Below are 20,372 nucleotides of genomic sequence, written 5' to 3' on the forward strand. Positions count from 1 at the left end.
AACTCACAGCAAAGAGAATTATAAAAAAAAAAAAAGAAACTACAAAATAATTGAATGGAATTGGCATACCTTTGGTTTCTCAGACAGTGACTATTTCTTAAAAAGAAAGATCCAATTATCAATAATTTGCTTTGAGTTCCTGTAGTCAAATGCTTGAGTCAATTCTACAGGCTACAATTGTGCAAGACTAACTGGAGCCTCAACAGACTTCATTGATTACTCAGAAGCTTCAGGAGTAATTACAAAATTTCCATTGACCTCCTAGTGGTGTTTGCAGTCTGGCCATGAGAAAATGCATTCAGCATCATTATCTGAACAGCCTCTGCTTCTCTCTCTCTCTCTCTCTCTCTCTCTCTCACACACACACACACACAGACACCTGGCACACTTCAAGTCCCCAGGTAGGGCCCACCCTCCTTTAGCATTTAACACTTCCGTGGTAAAAAATGATATTGGCTCATAGAGGGCAAGCATTAGCATTTGCATTTTATTGGAGGCGCCGAGATTTAGAGAAGGGATATATCAGCTCTGAGCAGACAGAATTAGTTAACAATGCATTATCTGCCTTTTATGGCCACCATAACTCTCTCTCGTTCGACCACGGGTGGAGATGAGAACAGAGGGATGTGCGTGTATGTGGGGGGTGGGGGATGTGGGGGGTGAGGAGTGAGGTAAGCTTTGTCTCTGCTCGTGCCACCGCTAGCAGGAATGTGAAGCAGGCACCATCGGTGCTGATGAAGAGCAGTTCCAGGGCACCTCATGAGATGAAGGCTACTCTCAGGGAAGGCCGATGCCAAGAGGGTCCTGCCTGCAACACCCTGCAATTAATTTCTTGACTGTAATCCTCCAAAATGAGACAATGGAAGTGAATGTCGAAGCATTTTTTCCCTATCTATGAGCTTCAAATGGCCCTTAAAGGCCATTATGCCCATGAAACCACACCTACTTTTTCCTCATGAGGATCACATGAACTGTATTATTTCCTCCACATACACTGGCAGAGTTAAGAGATTGGAGAGTGGCTTTATTTGAGACCTTAATCACCTATACTGGCATTTGCACCATCACTATCTCCGAGTGAACATAATATTTGGGGGAGTAGGCTAATTAAGAGATTTAATGCTTGGGTCTGCAACAATGCTGAAACGCCATTCTCTGAGCATGAATGCAAGTTTCAGAACGGCCCCATAGTCTTCAGTGTCCTAACCTGACTCTCGCCAGATGAATTTCATTCCGCCTAGCTCCACTCATCCATCTGGGATCGATCCATTGGAGAGGTGTTTCAGAAGGCTGGACCATATCAAAAATCCTTGCATATGTTTGGATAAGCCACTTGTCCGTCGTCTATTGACGTGCTACTTCAACCACTCACATCAAAGCCAACCCGCGATGCTGAGAAGTCTCACAGTCGCTTCTACGCTACGTCTTGAATTTCCTCTTGGGGATCAATAAATCTATCTATGAAACTCCCGCCCTGCATCCCGATTGGCTCTACCATAAAATCTGGTGCTGAAATCACTCTGAATGGAAGCGATCCCAGATGGATGTGAGTGGAGCTAGGCGGAACGAAATTCATCTGGCGAGAGTCAGGTTATCAGTGTCCATTCGAGCTCAATAATGCTGAGGAACACCTCAGGCCCTCTGGATCTTATTAGTCAGAAGTTCAAGTTCTAAACTTGAGCAAGTGAGAGTTTGCTTCTTGGAGCACACTCTCTACTTTGACCTAGCCTGCATCTACTGTAGGATCCCCATGTTGCTAATTTCCTTGTATTGGGATAATTTCTCCAAATTCTTTTCCTAACACGCATAAATAGTCCCTTGGCGTTTTGTGGCCTTGTGATGATAGGCATATGGACCCTTTCAAGAGAGTTCCATTATCAGCATCATAGTTGGCCCCACAAGACTTCCTTTTTAACATTCCATGTTATCTTAATGCAGAGGAAGTAGATTGGGGCCCAAATAGAACGTTCAAGCATTGTTTTTGTTTTTATTGACGAAAGGGTCCATAGGCGACAAGCTCATAGAAGCGATTACCCGAGACACACGTGCGCTGTGCTCAGCTGGTCTGCTGTGCCGCCCCGGCTCATAAAGCGGTGTCCTCTCTGCCTCTGCCAGGGCCTGGCTGTCCCCAGGGCTGCAAATTTACTGGCCACCTTTGCATTCCATTTTCAGCGCCACTCTCCTTTGTTCCCCCCCTTTCCCTTTGGGGAGCATTCCACCACTGGGGAGGTAGCCAAGGAGCAAAGCATGTATGTGCACGCAGTGTTTCTGTACGCCAAGTTAGACGACAGTAAATGAGGTAGAAGAATTGCACTGCAGGCAATCCTCCACACATCACATATATGTAAGCAGTAACAGCCTGAGCGCTATTGCAAAATAGTATGGTCATTCAGATCAACTAAATGCATGTAAATTAAAGCACTCCTCTACTATCTTATGTTGCAAGGCACATGAAAAGATTAAATGTACTAAATGAGCTTGGGTAAAGTCAACAACACTGGCCAATAACAACACAGCCTTCAAAATAGGGCCCCAACTATTGCCTCAGAAGCAAGATATTCACGATGCTGTGGCCTGAAAACGGATTAATTTTAATTGTTGCCATCTGCTGGTATGATGGTGGTATTACCCTGTTTAGTTTGTTAAAACAAGTGAACACATTTTACTCAAGGGAAACAGAGTAAGTACTTATCACATGCACTTACATTGTGTAATGTTGAAAATTAGGTTTACTGGAATATGCTACAAGACATACAAAATGTGACCGGACGAAGCATTCACCATGATAAAACATGTGGTTTAAATGAACACACTGATTGAAAGAAATAACAGAAAATAATGGATCCGAGGGAGGATGTAGATAGCCATTTAAGAGCAAAAATAATAAAAGGACATACAAAAAAAAAAAAAAAAGCCTTTTTTTGTAACTAGTAAAACACTTTGCAACTAAACTGTGCATCTTTCAACACATGATAAAAAAAAAAAAAAAAAAAAAACAGATTTAAAACAGAATGAGTTCCCACTCATCAAGAGTTACTGGTTTGGTAACAATCCTGTTTGGTCTCGCACCACTGGGTGGAGATGTGGGCCCAGACTCGTCGGCGTGCTGCGTGTTGTCTGGCTAATCCTGGGGTCTGCTTGGGATGTGGGATTGTCAAGACAGGTTATGGGTTGTGTCAGTGTTCTGGCGACAAACTGTGCTTTGATGATGAAAGTGGCATGTCGAGGAGAGAGACTCTTGGCCAAATTGGAACACTGCGGGCAGTAGTACACAAGTCAAAATACAGGCCTCGAGGAAGAAATTTCAGGATTTTTTAAAATACTGAGTACAAGAATACAAATGTATACTATACAATTATGCCTTTCACTGCACATGACAAAACTTAGGGATGCAATTTTCTTTGATTTAACGAGTTACAAATAGGTCAATCAAAAATGGAAAAAAAAAAATTGACACATTGGTGTTAAAAGATAAAAAATAAAAAAAAAGTCAGAGCAGGTCAAAAGCATCATACATTATGACAAGACCTACACAGTTTATTATAGTTCATCCAACACGTAAGAGAAAATAAGTAGAAAATGCTGCCACAAACCTCCCATTCTTTTCCATTCACATGGACTAAGGGTTCTCAATCCTTCTCTGGCCTCAATGCCTTCTATCTATCCCTTTGAGTCATGGCATGATACCTTAGATTAGCTAAACACACCATCTTGGGCTAATCAGTGGGCCACAGACGAGTTCTACTATCTATGAAGGAAAAGGTAGAATGCAAGGGGGATACAAAGCTAGATTGAGAACCACCAACAGAGGAAATACAATCTAGGAGCAAACCAGAGAGCACTGGTCCTTTTACCCCACCACAATTACAGTGTAAGAAGAAGTTTACAGGAGCAAGATGACTTAACAAACAGAAGCATAGAGTAGGGGGAAAACTAATAACCTAGGATAATAAAATCACTTTCCTTCCATCCTAAATCCAAATGTGCCATCACCGTTCTGGACTGTTTCTCAGTTGGATTTGGAATCGAAGGTTGTTTGACAGACAGGGAGGGCCCCGTCTCCTGGCAAGCCTTGTTCTTTCGCGGTTCCCCTCTTCTTTGTTTAAAAAAATAAAATATCAAAGTTGAGAACCAGTGACACGTGGAGGGGGGATATGAGGGTGCATTTGTGTCAATAGAGGTGTGTGTCTGCATGTGTGTGTAGGTGTGTGTGTGTGTGTGTGTGTGTGTGTGTGTGTGTGTCTGGGTGTGTGTGTGTGTGTGTGTGTGTGTGTGTGTGTGTGTGTGTGTGTGTGTGTGTGTGTGTGTGTGTGTGTGTGTGCTCCTCACGCCTCCACTACGCTCTTTTCTTTTTTGTCACCGTCCTCGTGCCAAGTGAGACGCTCCTCGTAGAAGGCGATGACTATCTGTGGGCACTTGTGATTTGCTTCTTTGGCAAGCACCAGGTCTGCTTCATCTGAGTCCTTCCTGCAAATGAGAGACAGAAACAGGACATTAAACCTAAAATGTTTTGGTATTGTCTTGAAAAGACAAACTTTTCTGACAAAACACTCAAAAAAGCAGCATTAAATAAATATGAACTCTTATGAAAATTCATAATGAAAAGATATTGTTCTATAATCATTTTAGGACATCAATGTGCCTGGAGTTTTAGGTATAAGTGAGACCTTAAAACTGCCGAAACGGTATTCATATTACAAAGGTGTGTAAATGCTCATTAAAATAGTAATTAACACCTGAATGCCAGAAAGTCTGGTGGAGTGGTACCGGAGTGTGTGTGTGGTGGTTCTGGTGTGAATGGGCCTTAATTGGTGTGAGGACAATTACTGCCCCCCAGTAGACTAAACGAGCCAACAACTGCTAAAATGTTTTACAATTCAGATGTAACAATATACCTACATAACTCTTAGCAAATGCAGATTTAATTTGTCCCTCTTCAATTATAATAAAGCTTTATTTGTAATAAAGCTTTATTTGTATAGCACCTTTCATACACAGAATGCAGCTCAAAGTGCTTTACATTTGAAGCATGTAACACAATAATAGTCAGTCAGTCATTATCAATCACTTTTCTTTGCTGTTTATTATATACTCAGCAACATATCAAAAATATAGAAAATGACGTCATAAGACTGGCAGCCTTAACCCTCTTACCCCCCACAATTATGTTTTAGTTTCTCCTTCTATTGATTTTTGCTTACATACATGTTGTTTAAAACAACAGAAATTACATAAAGAACCAATTCCATTATGATTGTGATGTACTGCATATTCCGATAATGTGTTGATGATATTACTTGGTAAGAATTTGTTCAAGTTATTTTCTCTCTTTGTGCACTCAAAGAACTGTGTATGAGTATTTAATCTTGTTGCCAATCAGTAGAGTTAGTAGAGTTTACAAAGATATAGACACCCAAACGCTAATGTAGTGATACTGTGGATGATGGCTTTTCCTTCCCACACATAAAGTAAGGACTTTCCAGACTATGGTGCAGTGCGGTTTTGGGCGTAGGTTTTCACACTTGGCCTCTGACCAGCCGAGAGAGATTAGCATTTGCTTTTTAGATGTAAATGATTAAGGGCTCTGCATTGTCTTGGGCTGAATGCAAGCTTCTCACCATTTCATGAGGAACATTAGGTCTCCACAGGAGTCTGTGGCACCAATGATCTTCTCTGGTTCCAGGCCTCGCTCAAAGCCCCGCGCTACGAGGATAGCGTCCTATATATGAAGGGCAAAGAAAGGAAATCAGTACTTCATTTAAAAGAAATCAAATTTGATCATCTTAGATAAAAAGGAGAGAGAAAGTCTTCTGTGCATCTTTCCCCAAAAGACATAGAGAAAGAGCAAGCAAACGAATAACACACTTCTACACTAAAACGTTACTCTGTCAAATCAGTCATAACCGCCATTAAGTACATTTTCCAAATAAGACACTACCAAATAAACAGCATTTTCTGATTAACCGAATAAGGTCATAGTTGGAATAAGCAATAATCAAATTAAGGCATGTGGGGCATTCCGATCTTGGTTGCATTATTGAGTTGCATTGGCATGTATACACCTTAATTTCATTATAAGAGCCTATTCAAATTTTCAGTGCAGAAACAATTACTGAATGTGGAACACTAATAACGGAGATGGTTTAGAACCTTGATCAACCTTCTTTACCAGTTATAATCAGACTGTGCTGAGTTACATGTAAATGGGACCATGAATGGAATATTCTACAGTAAACACTATATTCACAGTATTGTTTTATTCTAAACATGGTAAATAGTCAGATTACTACTGTGCATGTAAATGCACAATGAACAAACAGCATATTGATCTCACATTTACACCATAAATACAATCACTGGATTCATGTGTTTCATTCAGACCCATTGCCACAGGTGTACAAAATCAATCACCAAGTCTTGCAGTCTACATTCACATTTCTTGTGAAAAAGGAGTTCAGTGAATTCAAGCGTGTTACTATCATAGGGTGCGCACAGCAAGGTCCATAAAGACATGTTTGGGTGAGTTTGATGTGGAAGAACTTCAGACGTGGCAGAGCCCTGACCTCAACCCCATCATACACCTTTAAGATGAACTAACGGAGATTGCGAGCCAGGCCTACCCATACAACACGAGAGTCCTCTGCATGAAGAGTAAAATAAAACCCCACACACACTCCAGAATCTTGTAAAAAGCCTTGCCAGGATGCTTATGCTATGCTTTTGTCCATATAGTGTATCCTGAAATTCCAAATTAAATAACAAAGTACATCTTCAGATTTTGTCACCTGAAGATATTGAACTATGAACAAATACACGGACAGGTTATATTGCAACATGGATAAACACCTGCTCCAAAATGACTATGTTCACGGTTCTCATTAAAGCTTTTGTTCTAAGGCTCTACAGCACTATTATACAAAAACATGTGCCATTGAGAGAACCTCCAGATCTATTACATAAAATACAGTAAAACTACTTTAAATATGGATTAATATCAAATGAATAATGAAGATATAAAACATTCTAACAACCAAGAACTGACACAATTGCACATGCACTATCATTCCAGCTTTCACCATCACCTCTTTTTTCCGTTTGGCTTTGCTGCCTCCTTCCTCATCCTCCTCTGCCGAGCTTCTCTTGTTGCTGCTACCGTCCTTGGCCCGTGGTGTCGAACTTGTGTTGGAGGATTTTCCACCGCTGCTTGGGGGGTTGCTTCCCTTTTTGTAAGTCTTCATGAACTCAGCAATGAGGTCTGGACAGTCCAGGTTCTTCTCCGGCTCCCAGGTGTTGTGCTTCCTATCATTTCAATGATCAATGTCAGACTCAAGATATGGTGACCCATTACAGAACACCACCAATATATGAATAAACAACACCAGACTCACTCTGAGAAACCTTTCCATTTCAGGAAATATTCAACACGGCCCTTCACGACTCGTCTGTCTATAACCTTTTCAACTACATATTCTTCCTCCTCAGATGACTGAGACGAGCTTCCATCCTGTGACTGGTTCTTCTTTCCCATTACTATGCCTCAGTTGAAAACTCCTAACCCAATGAGGGAGGATTTTCTTCCTAGAACAGTCAAAGAAAAGATATCACATGAAATTTGCACATGGAAAGTTGCTGGCTTATTTACATAAACATGTTGCTTTTACTCCACACTTCCTGGTGTTCAGAGGTGCAGTTGGAATAAGGGGATCTGGGGTATTTAGTGGAGATGTCAGAGTGACAGATCAGATGCAAGGAGCTGCACTTCCACCTCCTCCTGTCATCAAACCGAAAAATGTGATATATGAACAAGACATCTCAAAAGGCAATCCAAGGTCTGCTGTAAAAATGTATACAAATGTTGCACGTGGTCCATCAAGATCCATTCTGTCTAAGTAACACAAGACCGTCCTATTTGCAGAAACTGCAGTTTCAAAAACTTCCCCGTAAACGTAAACATATTGAACGCTTATGCAAAGTCCCACTTGCTGATAGATGTCCAGGTTATTCCCAGCAATGTTGAGTTAATAACGGCACATCAGCTGAGTAGCTTGCAACATGCCAAGGGCTGCTGATTAATACAAATAATGCAAAAAGAATGTTTTAGCAAAGATATCAGATTTTATCTTACGAGATGCCACTAAATCGATGAGTGGTACAGTAGCGTCAGTTATGGTGTTTACCATTGAGTGGCCCGTTAACATTAGCCCTTAGAGCTAATGGCTTGGCAACATTGGAAATATTAAGAAGATGTGACAACATAGACCGCCAGAAGAGCCAAAAAGATTTCAGTATACATTTGATGTTGCTAACGTTAATTTCTAGTACACATCAACCAGTCAATCTCCGGTCTCGTCAGTCGTATCCTTGTAAACAGCTAACAGTTAGCTTTCAGCCTAGCAAGTCAGCTCGTTTTGTTACCACGACAGTGCATACGGTGTGCCTAGCCAGGTAGCTAACATTTCTTAGCTTGCTAGCTACTGATAGCGGACAGACAGATTTTTACAGGTTAACTATCCATTTTGTTTTGTTACATGTTACACACAGTTCTATACACATTCCTTTATAGTTTTCTGTGGTCGGTCAGAGTAACGTTATCGTACACAAATCTCATTTTACGCGAGGGAGGACAACCAGTCAAGTTATTTGATTAGCTCAGAGGTTAACGTTATATCAAGCTTCTTTATCCTAACGTCTGTCTTTTTAGCCAATGTTAGTTACCAGGTCGCAGATTAATCCATGGTCAGTTACTAGCTAAATATACTCTTCTTTACTGTTGATTTAAGATTTGTTAGCGAATTTTGTCAACGAACGTAAGATCACTTACGAACACTCACCGCACAGTTTTCTAAGATTCAGGGACAAACTACACCAAACGCGAGGCTAGTCAGCTAATAAGAAATTAGGTTTCACCCGTAGTTCCTCCTCTCTGTACGCAGCTGCAGATGTGCTCAGCGCGCCAAAATACACAATGGCCGCCGTGTGTACGCATGCGTATGCGCATTGAATCGAAACGATAAAAATACTGGATTGTCCGAGGCTACATACCGTTTTATTATGAAAGTTATCACTGGATATAACTATATACAGCGTATGTTACTGACATGTTAACACACCTGCATTCTCGTTTACAGGATCTGGGTGGTTAGAGAATAAGTAAAGTGAGCTCAATGGGGTTTACTGAACGTATTCATCACTGCACTTGTTTGACGTGTGTTTTTTATATACATATATTTTTCGATACAGTTGGTTTTGTAACATTAGATAGTCACACTGTTGCATTGTCGATACATTTTCTTAGACATTGTAGCCAAATGAAATGCACGCCGTAAGCATTTCGCACTTCGCCACAGGTAACGCCCTTTTTGTGTACTGTTCTTCAATTGGTCTAAACGTCTCTGGTGCGCAATATCATTGGATAGGTAGTGTATTGACTTAAAATTAGACCAATACAAAATCAGAGGAAGTTACAATGTGACGGCAGCGGGAAATTCTGACCAATTAGACAGCTTATTGGGTGGGTCTATCATCAATTATTTAATCCAACTCCCATATCCATTTTCAGAGTCTGTCCTAGATTCTCCTCACAGCATACTGTCGGTCGGGAGAAATTGTCAGAGCGCAAAATGTCTAAGGAGGTAAGAATGCGTTTATTGTAGAATATATTGTTTCGATGTACCGCTGAATATATGATGTAAGTGGCTTAAGGTAGTTTTCACATCGATGCATTTAACAATATGCAGTTTACCATAGTCATTGTGAACGAATCCAGTAAGATTGCACCGCCATTTTGTCAACCGGCCCTGTAGGCCTCATGGTTGTGATGTGCGAAAACAAGAGCATGTGTATCTCTCAGGTGATGAGTATTTTTTTTTAGTTGACGTTAATGTTTTAACGAATGGGATGCGTTTAAAATGCAATTTCATAGCGTCGTATTTGGATAAAAGTGCTCATCGCTTTGTTCTTCATCTGTTAACCACATGTCAACATGGCGGCGGCGCCGCGGCAACCTTTGACTAAGTAACGTTAGCCATTCTGTAGCTAGCTAGTGTTAGCTAACCTGTGTGCAAGAATAATCCCACTGTAGTAGCCCTTTTATGTTGCTGTGCTGTGCAGTCATATTTATTACGTTTTCATATGGGACGTTTTAGAGATTGGGATGGTCCATTTTGATTACCCCGTAACTGTTAGTCTTGTGCATGCTAACGCCTCCTGTTGCGACATATCCTATTGTGATAGCATTAGCCGACATGATGCACTAACAACACTTTCTAATACGCATGCCCTTTCTGTCTTCACAGGTCCCACGTGAGCCGGAGCAGCTTCGGAAGCTCTTCATTGGAGGTTTGAGCTTCGAGACAACAGATGAGAGTTTACGTGCTCACTTTGAACAATGGGGAACACTAACAGACTGTGTGGTAAGTAGCGGTAGTCTATCGTGATTCCATATCAAGCCGAACACATAACTGAATTTAACTGTTTTAACAGGACTGAGGTGCTCACTTATTTTTTTTTTTTTAGGTCATGCGGGATTCTCAGACCAAGCGGTCACGAGGATTTGGATTTGTTACATATTCTTCTGTGAAAGAAGTTGATGAGGCCATGTCGGCTAGGCCTCACAAAGTAGATGGAAGGCTTGTCGAGCCTAAGCGTGCAGTGTCCAGAGAGGTAACTGAGTAGATTAAAATCACTATTTTAGGCAGTGTGATTTTGATCCTGATACAGAAACTGACTTGGTTCTTTGTTCTCACCCTCAGGATTCCAACAGACCTGGGGCACACATCACAGTCAAAAAGATTTTTGTGGGTGGTATTAAAGAGGATACAGATGAAGGCCACCTGCGTGACTATTTTGAACAATTTGGAAAAATTGATGCCATTGACATTATGGTTGATCACAAAACTGGCAACAAAAGAGGCTTTGCATTTGTCACATTTGATGACCATGATGCAGTTGACCGTATTGTCAGTAAGTATAATTAATGATTGGTTATGTTTAAAGTTGCTAAGAATGCTTGTCCCAGTATATAATTATATATTTATTTTTTTAGTTCAGAAGTACCACACAGTGAACAGTCACAACTGTGAAGTGAGGAAGGCCCTCTCCAAGCAAGAGATGCAGAACACTGGTATGGGCATGAGTGATTTGTTTGGCAGCAATTCAAATGATCCATCGATTGTGTCACTGTTAAACATGAGAATCTAATTTCCTTCTGATTTACAGGAAGGGGAGGAGGAGGTGGTGGTGGTGGCAACTTTGGCAGAGGTGGTGGATATGGCAATGACTTTGGTGGTGGACGGGAAGGCTACTTTGGAGGTCGTGGTAAGTATTCAGCTGTTCAAATAACTGGACTAAATGAGTCTTGGTAGTACATTGTGGAATTGACCTGAGATTTTATTTTTTCAGGAGGAAGAGGAGGTGGTGGTGGAGGAGGATATGGTGGAGATGGCTACAACAATGGTTATGGAGGCGATGGTGTGTATACTCTATGGCTGCACAATTGACATCCTTGTGTGAAGGGCAGGGAGGCTTACATAAGTGTTGTGCTTCTCGTGTACTAGGCTTACTTCTCATTCAAGAATGGCCAAACTTAAAGTGAAAAGTTGTATTGTAAATCAAATTGTAATATTTGTCAGAAATCTGATTTGGTGATTTTCCCCCAAATCGTGGAGCACTATTAATCTGCCAAATTAATCTAATCTGCCAAATTAGGTGGATTTCAAGAAAAGGATTCAAGAGTAGTCCCAACTGAAGACTCTCTGTCTTTAGGTGGCTACGGCGGTGGGCCTGGGTATGGTGGTGGTAACCGTGGATATGGAGGTGGAGGTGGTGGAGGCTATGGCAACCAGGGTGGTGGCTATGGAGGCAATGGCTATGACAACTACAATGGCAACGGCTGGCAACTATGGCGGTAAGACTTGGATGTGGTGAAATTAAGAGAAGCACTCCTAGCAACTGTAGTTTTTCCAGACCGTTTCATACGTGTAGGTCATTATCTGTATGTGTTGGATTTTCTAGGCAACTTTGGAGGTGGTGGCGGCGGTGGTGGTGGTGGCGGCAACTACAATGACTTTGGCAACTACAACAACCAGGCATCAAACTACGGTCCCATGAAGGGTGGTAACTTTGGAGGTGGAGGCGGCGGTGGTGGCAGGAGTGGTGGCCCCTATGGTGGTGAGCATCATGCACGCACGAGTGGGGTTATTCCTTGAGCATTGAACTGTGGCCTCAACTTAACGACTTGATGTCCTTGTCCCTCAGGTGGTTATGGAGGCTGGCTCTAGTGGGGGAGGCGGTGGTGGCTATGGAGGTGGCTCGGGAGGACGGCGCTACTAGACGTTTTGACAGGTTGGTGCTTCAGTCAGTGCGCCACACAATTCCAGTGTTGCAGCTAAACTGTCATTAAGTGGAATGTTAGGCTTGTATTGCTGCGCACATGTAGTGTAAACTGAGAAGCAGTGCTGACTCATCTTTGAATCTTACTGAAATGCACTCCTGTGCATAAGCTTTCAATCTTAAGTGCCTGGTATGGATCTGTAGATGACCAAGTCAGTCTGCAGGTTTAACAATGTTGTTCCATATTGTTCAACAGGACTCAGTACTTAGGAGAGTGGAGAACAGGCGAGAGGAGAACAGGAGAGGTGACAGGGCAGCTGCAGGTTTACTCCCGCTAGATCTGCTCAGCCAAACAGTTGTGGCAGGTTACCACTGCCACAAAGAAGAGATGTGTACAATAGTGCAAAAATCATGTGTGAGGTTTCATGAATTTTGTGTTTGTCAAACAGGATTATTTTATATGTCATTTCTGGATAAGCATTCCAATGAGGTTTTTACATGTAGATTACTTTTTAAGTCAGTCCCATCTTTATTTTTATGTAAATGAAACCAATCAAGTTGAAATAAACGTGTTTCTTTTTTTTAAACCGAGATCCAGTTGTTAGTCTCTTTTGGGGTAAAGGGAGGGGTGTGGTCTTTGGGATTCTTCAGTTGATTTGCACACTTGTCAGAAGGAACTATAATGGATGGGCAATTGTTGGAGGATGGTGGTGTATGTGGAGTTTAGTCTTGACCACCATATTGGTCACATTTAAATAGTACTCTGAAGAAATCTTGAATATCCAAATGCCAACAACGACATGGCCAACTGCTAAATCAATGAAACCTCAGTCTTAATGACTAAAGTGTAAGCAGTTGGCAGTCTGAGGCCAAATGAAGTGCTTGGAAAGATGTGAGCTACAAGAGGCTAGCTTACATGTGCATAAAACTAACCATGGAAGCAAGCTGAGGGAGAGGAGTAGATCAACGCCAGGAGCCAGAGAAGCAGGGGAAAGTGAGTACAGGTCGCCACTGAGACTAGCAGGCCACAACTACCAAAGGCTTTATAAAGCTCCCATAGGTAAGAACAGCCTTTTCAACTGTACTCTACATGAGAACTCTGTATTGGACCATATTATGCTTGTGAAGTTTGAATTACTGTAGATTACCAGAGGTATCTAGGTTAATCTTCAGAATGTAACAGTAGTCTCCTACACTTATGTAATGCATGCATTTGTAGGTAGTACGACAAATGTCTAGATGAATTCACTTGTCTTGTTCTAAGTGCAGTCTCCTTTTCTTAGGTGATCATTTGTGACCAGTTGTCCCAGGTGCTGGACAGATACCTGCTGAGAGGCCTGACGATAAAAGGAAACTGTATGATGTATGTACGTGTGTTTTCTTTTTTGTTTTTTTATTTATCTATCTATACTTACAGTGGAGTGTGCTGCTCATTTTGTCCCTTTTTTTCCCACAGGAAGGCCTATAGTGGTGAAGCTTTTTAAAATATTTTAACTTTTTTACAATGTTTATTTTTAATAAAATATTAATTTTTTTACACAATGTGTTTGGAACTCTTTTGTCTAGTGAGCAAGAAATGGGCAAATGCATACAAAAAATACATTTTAACCATCTTGGGTTGTAATGCTCCTGAAGATAACGGCTAGCACAGTTTCTTGCCAACATGTTTATATATTTAAAAACTTCAGTAATCGTGTTTGTACTGCCAAAATGTATCAAACACCCTGGCAGTTTAAGTAATTGCTCTGCTTATTTATGGAAGACCTGCTCAGTTGTGTAACTCAAAAGTTCTTTCATCACAAACACGTTGTGCAATAGATGCTAAGATATGTAGGATAGTATTGCAGCATGTGGGAATATCAGGTAGAAATTTGTCTAATGCAAGGTAAAGCTCAATTCTGATTCATTGGTATTATTCCACCTCTAGTGCTGCATTACGAGGCACTAAGTACACATTGCCATCATTGGTCTGTTGGAGAGAATAATCATCTAGAGAGTAGGGGTGGCCCTCTTCATCGCGGAGTTGAGAGAAGACTTTGGTATAAAGCTCAGAAAGACGGCATTTGATGACTGCCAGGCTTCGCTGGTAGTCCACGCGCTCTCTGGCCAAGTGCTCTCGCTGAGCGCGGAGCTGCCCCAGCTCCCCCTCCAGGTGCACGATGTTCTCCAGCTTGCGCTTCCTGCAGTTCTGCGCTGCCACTTTGTTCTTCCCCCGCCGACGGATGTCGCGCACCAGGGCAAGCTGGGAATCGTTGAGAGTGTACTGGGTCAACAGCTCGTTGAAGTCGTCGACAGGCAGGTTGATTATCTTCTCCAAAGGGAAAGGGATCTTCAGAGCCATGGCTCGTCGCTCGTCTCTGCTCAGGGGTATGGGGGCACCAGGCCCCTTTGGCTTGGTGTATGAGCTTGTCCAGGAGGAGCCTGCACGGCTGCTGGACACACAGGGACTGTTGAGGTGCAGGGCAGTGGTGGGTAAGATCTGTTGCTGCTTGAGTGGATACGCCGAGTGAGATTGCTGGTGGTGGAGGGGAGGCAAGCTGGGGGCCATGGGGAAGTAAGAGGTGGAGGGGGGGCTGGGGAAGTGGTTCATAGGGTGGTGGTGGTGATGGTGGTATTCCATAGGGTAAACAAGGCTGTCTCTCATCCTGCCGTGTTCCCCCATACCCACCTCCATTTCACCCTCCGCATAAGCCACCCCTGGCTCTGTGCAAGCATAGGTCATTATACTGGTTACACCGTTCTCTGGAGAGGCCAGTGGGGGGCTTGAACCCAGTGACAGACCAGAGTCAGACTCCATGTCATCGATGGCTGCATGCTGCTGTTTGCTGTGGCCAAGACCAGGGCCTGTGCTGTGGGAGTGCCCGAGACCGTGTTTTTCAAGACCGTGGCTCGTGCCCACCAAGTTCATATGCTCAAGCAGGCTCATGAGTGGCGGTTGCAGAGACTGGGTACCGGGAAGCAGCCTGGAGGCCAGCTGACTGCTGCAGTGTGCGTAGTGAGAGTCCATCTCCGGGCCCAGCCGCTGACATGGTGGCATCACCTCGTGGTAGGATCCCTCATAGCCCACAGAGGTCACATCGCACCCCCCAGGTAGAGTCCCAGAGTGGCTCTGATTTATTCCAAAACCCCCAACAGACACTGGTGTCTCCATAGGAGGATACGGTCCGTTCTCATACTGGCTCTCACTCGGGACCTCAAGATCCTGCAATGAAATAACATGCGATTTAAAGCATTGACCCCAAACAACCATGACATCTCTAATTTTTACCTAAGTCGCTTCTAAGGAAACTCATTCAATATAGGCTTAGAAACAAACAAACAAATATTTTTATGAACATATACTGGAGGGATTGTAAAAAAGTGACGGTCCTTTTTTCCCCTACATCATCAACTGGATTGAAACCACGAGCCCTGCCCACCTGTGTGTGTGTGTGTGTGTGTGTGTGTGTGTGTGCCATCCGTAGCTTATGCACAGCTCACTTAGCTCTGCTCAGGTTACATGTAGAAACAGATGGTCATTGTGCAGTGCAGGGGGCTGCTTGCAACATACAGCACTTGGCCCCTTCTTCTCCTCCGTCTTTATGCCCCCATCACTCAATTGGCCCATTGTTGAAGATTTTACCAGAATGTGTGTGTGTGTTTTGGGGTGCGTTCCCAACAGTTTAAATGTAAGGATTTATTTCATTAAAAGTCACTGAACTCTTCTGGAGAGGATTATGATATTCTCTGTCTCAGAAATGGGCTCACTTTCCCCATTTCAAATGTGTAATTTTATATTATTTCTAATAACGCTCTATAAATAATATATGCCATTATGCTAATTTTTAAATAATGTCTTCCACTATCACCATATTGTAATAAGCTTGGCATTTCTGCTTGCACATTGAGACATTGTACCTGTAATTCTGTAATGGCCATCAGCTCCTGCCAAGTGAAGTCCATGTCTGAATCCTGAGGGAGTCGGTGCATCCTGAACCCAGTGGCACTGATGGGCATTGATGCTCCCCCATTAAGCCGTCCGAGGTTTGCCAGTCCCTTGGGCAAGGAAGTGTGACAAATTGTTAGAAAATCCATTTGAATCTAATTGTTTCTCTCTTTAAAATGGTGACAAAATGCAGCCTGTCTAAGGCAAATTTACAGATGGACCAAGTAACCTTCTAACTCTTAAAACTTACTTCGCAGTTCTTTCTCAGGGGGAGCATGCAGTTGGCTGCTGAACACATTCAGACAAGACTCCTGTTGCAGCCAGCACTCCTGTGAAACGCAAAAAGTATATGTAATAAGCCCACTCGGAGCCCTTAGTCTCCCTCAGCAGCCTAGGGAAGCCACAAGTGCACTAATAAGCTTAGCGCCTACAGTTCACACAACATGAAAATAACATAAAATAACTCCTTGGTTTAGTTAATTCGTCTCAAACCACAAACACACCTAACAGAAAAAGCAAACACACGTCTTTTCTGCTGTTGTTCCACTCAATTTTTATCTTCCCGCCTGTTGGTCATGTCACAGTTTTGAGCCGTACTGCGTTTCATTGGGTTGGATTTCTCATATCAGCTGGGCCACTGGGCAGCCATGCCCTTCCCTGATAAGACAATCTACAACACACCAGCGTGTGCCTTCTCTGATGACCAGAGGATGGGGACTGACAGCAGAGCCACAGCCAGCAACACATGTGTCAGTGATGGCTGAGGGCTATATGCCATGAAGCACAGGGATGTGAAATATTTTCCCTCATGAAGCTATATTACTCTATAATGAGCATGAAAATAATACAAACTTTTAAATGAATTACTAAACACTGTTGTTGTACCATGCAAGGCCATTCTATAATGGAAATATGTTTTGCTCTGTTTGAGGCAATAGTGGAGGCCAGTAATATGCATTGCTTCTGAACATGATGTTTGAGTTTGTCTGGATGTTGGTTGTAACTGTTTCTTTTTCCTGCCTTCAATCCAAAAAACCTGTTTATTCTCAGTAGAGACATCTTCCAAAACATCACAATTATGATTATGCCACAGTGACCGTTTATTTGTTTACAGAAGCAGTTTTTCTGCCTTTGTGTTTTGGAAATACAAATAAACATTTTGATCGGTCAAATGGAATTTATTTGGGTTTTCAGGCAGAATTCAGCTCTTTGTCCTGTACATTATATGAATATGTTCTTGTTCCAAGGAGAAATAAAAGCGCCATTATCCTCAATGTTTTAGCACTATGACATATGCAAGCCAAAAACTTATCATAAGCGTAACCTTAACTTATATCAGAATGTCAAACCATATGGATAGCGTTTCATAGTTCTTTGATGTGTCGTTGTTGCAGTATGGCATATCATGGCAGTGTGGCCATTATTTGATAATTATGTTTTTAATTTATCATACCTGTTGCACTATAGCAGAATAGTGAGACATAATTCTCATATCCTGCCCTCACCATTTACTGGGGAAGATTTCCTTTCTCTGTTTCCCCTTCTTTACAAGCGACACAGCGCTGGCTAACCACCTTGGTTTCAACATAAGGACTGGTGCTGCCCGGCCCATGGCTTTGTACTCTACAAATGATCCATTTGGAATGGGCTGTCGTGAATGAGCTGTTTGAAAAGCTGTATTCAAGTTATATTCAAGCACCTTGTCTCATGACAGCGCTCACTATCTGGCCTGTTTTTGTTCTGTGTCCTAGCCATATTCATATCCAAGTGCAGCTTCATTGCAGTGTTATGGTTTATTTGCCTCACAGCATTTCCTTCTTCTAAGGTTTTGGTCTATAAATATTTATGGCATCCACAAAGTGAAAGAGAAACAAAATAGTGAGACTAAATTAAATGTACCTCGGATGTTAAAATACATGTCATATGCATTTAAAACGTTCTGGTTGTATGTAGGAAACAAAATGACATGACACTTTTGTTTTGTTTCCTAAAATATTTTTTCAGCTGCATAAACTCAAGCCATGGACAATAACTGAAATTATTTTATAGAAACCTGTTACTTAAAAAAAAAAAAAAAAAAAAAAACACGTATAATATTAGTGTATGGGCTTGCATATGTCAGGCAGAGTATTAAGTCAACTTTGTTCATGAAAAAGTTTTAGTGGATCTTATAGTCTCAAAGATTCACATGAGAATGAACTGTTTAAATGAACAAAAACAGACCAAAAGACATAGTGACATGTTCTCAAAGACAGTCTAGAGAAACTGATGTTTGGAGTTAAGAAAGTGAGAAGAAAAACATACCCGAATATCATTGTCTTGATTGTCTTGAGCAGGTGACTTGAAATGAAAGTCTCTGAAAGTCACATAATCCTGGTAGGAATAGCAAAGGTGATAGAACACAATTTTTTCAAACTCGGAATGAACGGCACATTTGAATGAGTGGCTGCCTTTGACCGATAGTTCTGAACTCCAAACTGTGCATGTGCTCTCTCTCTTTCTCTCCCTCCCTCCCTCTTTCTTTCTCTCTCTCTCACTCACTCACTCTCGTTCTCTCTCACACTCTCTGTCTCTGCTGCTCTGCACTGGCTGTCACTCGCATAAATGGGATGTGTCTGTGGGCGATGTAAGCAGCTTTCCTGTAAAGCACCCACACCACACTTTTTTTGTCCATTCTACAACACCAGCCACCCTCTAAACCTCCACTACACATCTTTTCATTCTCATAACACAGGGACAGTGTTCAAACACACACACACACAAAACATAAAAAACATAAAACACCCACAAAAAATCTGTGAATTCATAAAGTGGGTTGTGATCCAAATATTTGGTTCAAAATACATTGTGATATATGGCTAATTAATTGCAAATGCTAAAAAATGCACATCTTACATTTTAATACTTGCAATAGGTGTGGACAAAATATTGCATTCAATACTTCTGACTTTCAGATACTGTGATACAACTGTTTTTTTTCTTTCTGTAGGGAAACCCCAAATTTAGATTGAAACATGGTAAGCCTTGCATTTCATCAGATCAGTTTTGCCTTATTACTGCAGAGGACACCCACACTGAATACTTTGTTGTTGAGGCACTACTGTGGAGTGCGCTCCAAAGCACCTTGAGCTGGAGCAGCCAGGGGTGAGGGAGCCCAGGTAAGGGAGAGAGTGGGAGTGTGGGAGCAGGGGGGGGGCTGGTTTGTGACTTAGTTTAGTAGGGATGGAATGTACACCTCCAACAGGTAAGAAAGGCCACATTGTTCCTATATCTGGCAGGGACACCACTGGCAGAGGGAGTGGGGAGCAGGAGAGAAGAGAGGCCGGGAATGTGTCTTACATCTCACATAGCAACTGACCATCTACGTCTTTACCCCCTGTTTTGGAATCCTTACGAGGGCTTTATGAAGGCAATCAATTGGATTGTTTCTGAACAATTGCTAGGACCCTTTGCACACTGGCTGCACAACCCGATGGTTCACAAAGATCACTATGTTGTCATCTGAAGTGCTTTTAATTCAATTGAGCGATGTCAATGAAGGGGTTGCACCTTATCAGATTACAGCCCTCTCGAGTACGGCACTGCTCAGGGATAGCTGATTTACACTCGTTTAAAAGGCAGCACAGGTGAGAGACCATTTGAGGTGCGCAGATAGCCGGTGTAATTACATGCAAGCCACAGTGAAAGAAGAGTCCCTGCACATCAGAACACCAAAGCTACATTGTAATGAATGACAAACCACAATAGTAAAATACATTTCTTGTTACCCAGGAACTTTTACAGTAAGGTCAAAAAACGGACTCACTGGGTTTAATAGAATGCGTTGTAGAATGAGGAGTGGAATCATCTTGCACTACTAACTTTATAAATGTCTGAGAACTCAATAACCGCATCTCGAGAAAGAAAAAAAAAATCGATGCTCGCAAGCCACACTCTAATATGTGTTTGTGTTCACGTCCCATTACGGAGGACGTAGGTGGCTGACAAGAGTTCAGAAAGGTGGGTGTCTACCCGGAATCAGCAGAAGGGACTTCCCAAAGTTTTTGGTTCTTAGCCCCCACCCACCCAACTTACCCACCTACAAACACGCCAAGAAAACAGCCTGCTATTACTGAGA

General features: G+C 42.2%; 3 protein-coding genes across 7 annotated transcripts; 1 reads left to right on the forward strand and 2 right to left on the reverse strand.

Annotated features, from left to right (window-relative positions):
• Window positions 1-3,150: 3,150 nt before the first annotated feature.
• On the reverse strand, window positions 3,151-9,440 carry cbx5 (chromobox homolog 5 (HP1 alpha homolog, Drosophila)). 4 transcript variants are annotated; one of them, XM_048240236.1, is made up of 6 exons: window positions 8,832-9,440; window positions 7,669-7,771; window positions 7,389-7,578; window positions 7,083-7,299; window positions 5,619-5,719; window positions 3,151-4,467 (listed from the first exon to the last, which is right to left on the reverse strand). In XM_048240236.1, the coding sequence occupies exons 3-6, from the start codon at window positions 7,526-7,528 to the stop codon at window positions 4,326-4,328; spliced, it is 600 nt and encodes a 199-aa protein (XP_048096193.1). In that variant the 5' UTR covers window positions 7,529-7,578; window positions 7,669-7,771; window positions 8,832-9,440; the 3' UTR covers window positions 3,151-4,325. The 4 variants fall into 4 exon arrangements, with proteins under 4 accessions (XP_048096193.1, XP_048096190.1, XP_048096192.1 ...); XM_048240233.1 differs by lacking the exon at window positions 7,669-7,771; XM_048240235.1 differs by lacking the exon at window positions 7,669-7,771 and having other exon boundaries at window positions 8,822-9,440.
• Window positions 9,441-9,535: 95 nt separating this feature from the next.
• hnrnpa1b (heterogeneous nuclear ribonucleoprotein A1b) lies at window positions 9,536-13,869 on the forward strand. Its single transcript, XM_048240232.1, is given in 13 exon segments — window positions 9,536-9,632; window positions 10,296-10,412; window positions 10,516-10,662; window positions 10,752-10,962; window positions 11,045-11,122; window positions 11,218-11,316; window positions 11,401-11,469; window positions 11,764-11,890; window positions 11,892-11,905; window positions 12,013-12,168; window positions 12,256-12,268; window positions 12,270-12,342; window positions 13,614-13,869. Coding segments are annotated over 12 exon segments (1,104 nt in total). The 5' UTR covers window positions 9,536-9,620; the 3' UTR covers window positions 12,331-12,342; window positions 13,614-13,869.
• Window positions 13,794-18,801, reverse strand: nfe2 (nuclear factor, erythroid 2). Of its 2 annotated transcripts, none has more exons than XM_048240229.1 (4): window positions 18,560-18,801; window positions 16,506-16,584; window positions 16,228-16,365; window positions 13,794-15,532 (listed from the first exon to the last, which is right to left on the reverse strand). In XM_048240229.1, exons 2-4 carry the CDS (start codon window positions 16,551-16,553, stop codon window positions 14,243-14,245), a joined length of 1,476 nt encoding a protein of 491 aa, XP_048096186.1. In that variant the 5' UTR covers window positions 16,554-16,584; window positions 18,560-18,801; the 3' UTR covers window positions 13,794-14,242. The 2 variants fall into 2 exon arrangements, with proteins under 2 accessions (XP_048096186.1, XP_048096187.1); XM_048240230.1 differs by lacking the exon at window positions 18,560-18,801 and adding an exon at window positions 16,759-16,963.
• Window positions 18,802-20,372: the final 1,571 nt, after the last annotated feature.

Source organism: Alosa alosa, chromosome 4 (assembly GCF_017589495.1).
Source record: "Alosa alosa isolate M-15738 ecotype Scorff River chromosome 4, AALO_Geno_1.1, whole genome shotgun sequence".
Lineage (NCBI taxonomy): Eukaryota > Metazoa > Chordata > Actinopteri > Clupeiformes > Clupeidae > Alosa > Alosa alosa.

Coding starts and splice junctions, on each gene's coding strand:
- nfe2 (XM_048240229.1), bottom strand. CDS start 16,553: ATGTGTTCAGCAGCCAACTGCATGCTCCCCCTGAGAAAGAACTGCGAA. Junction 16,366..16,505: donor CCCTGAGAAAGAACTGCGAA/GTAAGTTTTAAG, acceptor TCCTTGCCCAAG/GGACTGGCAAACCTCGGACG. Junction 15,533..16,227: donor TGGCCATTACAGAATTACAG/GTACAATGTCTC, acceptor ATTTCATTGCAG/GATCTTGAGGTCCCGAGTGA.
- cbx5 (XM_048240233.1), bottom strand. CDS start 7,528: ATGGGAAAGAAGAACCAGTCACAGGATGGAAGCTCGTCTCAGTCATCT. Junction 5,720..7,082: donor AAGCCAAACGGAAAAAAGAG/GTGATGGTGAAA, acceptor CTTCATATATAG/GACGCTATCCTCGTAGCGCG. Junction 4,468..5,618: donor CTAATGTTCCTCATGAAATG/GTGAGAAGCTTG, acceptor TCTCATTTGCAG/GAAGGACTCAGATGAAGCAG.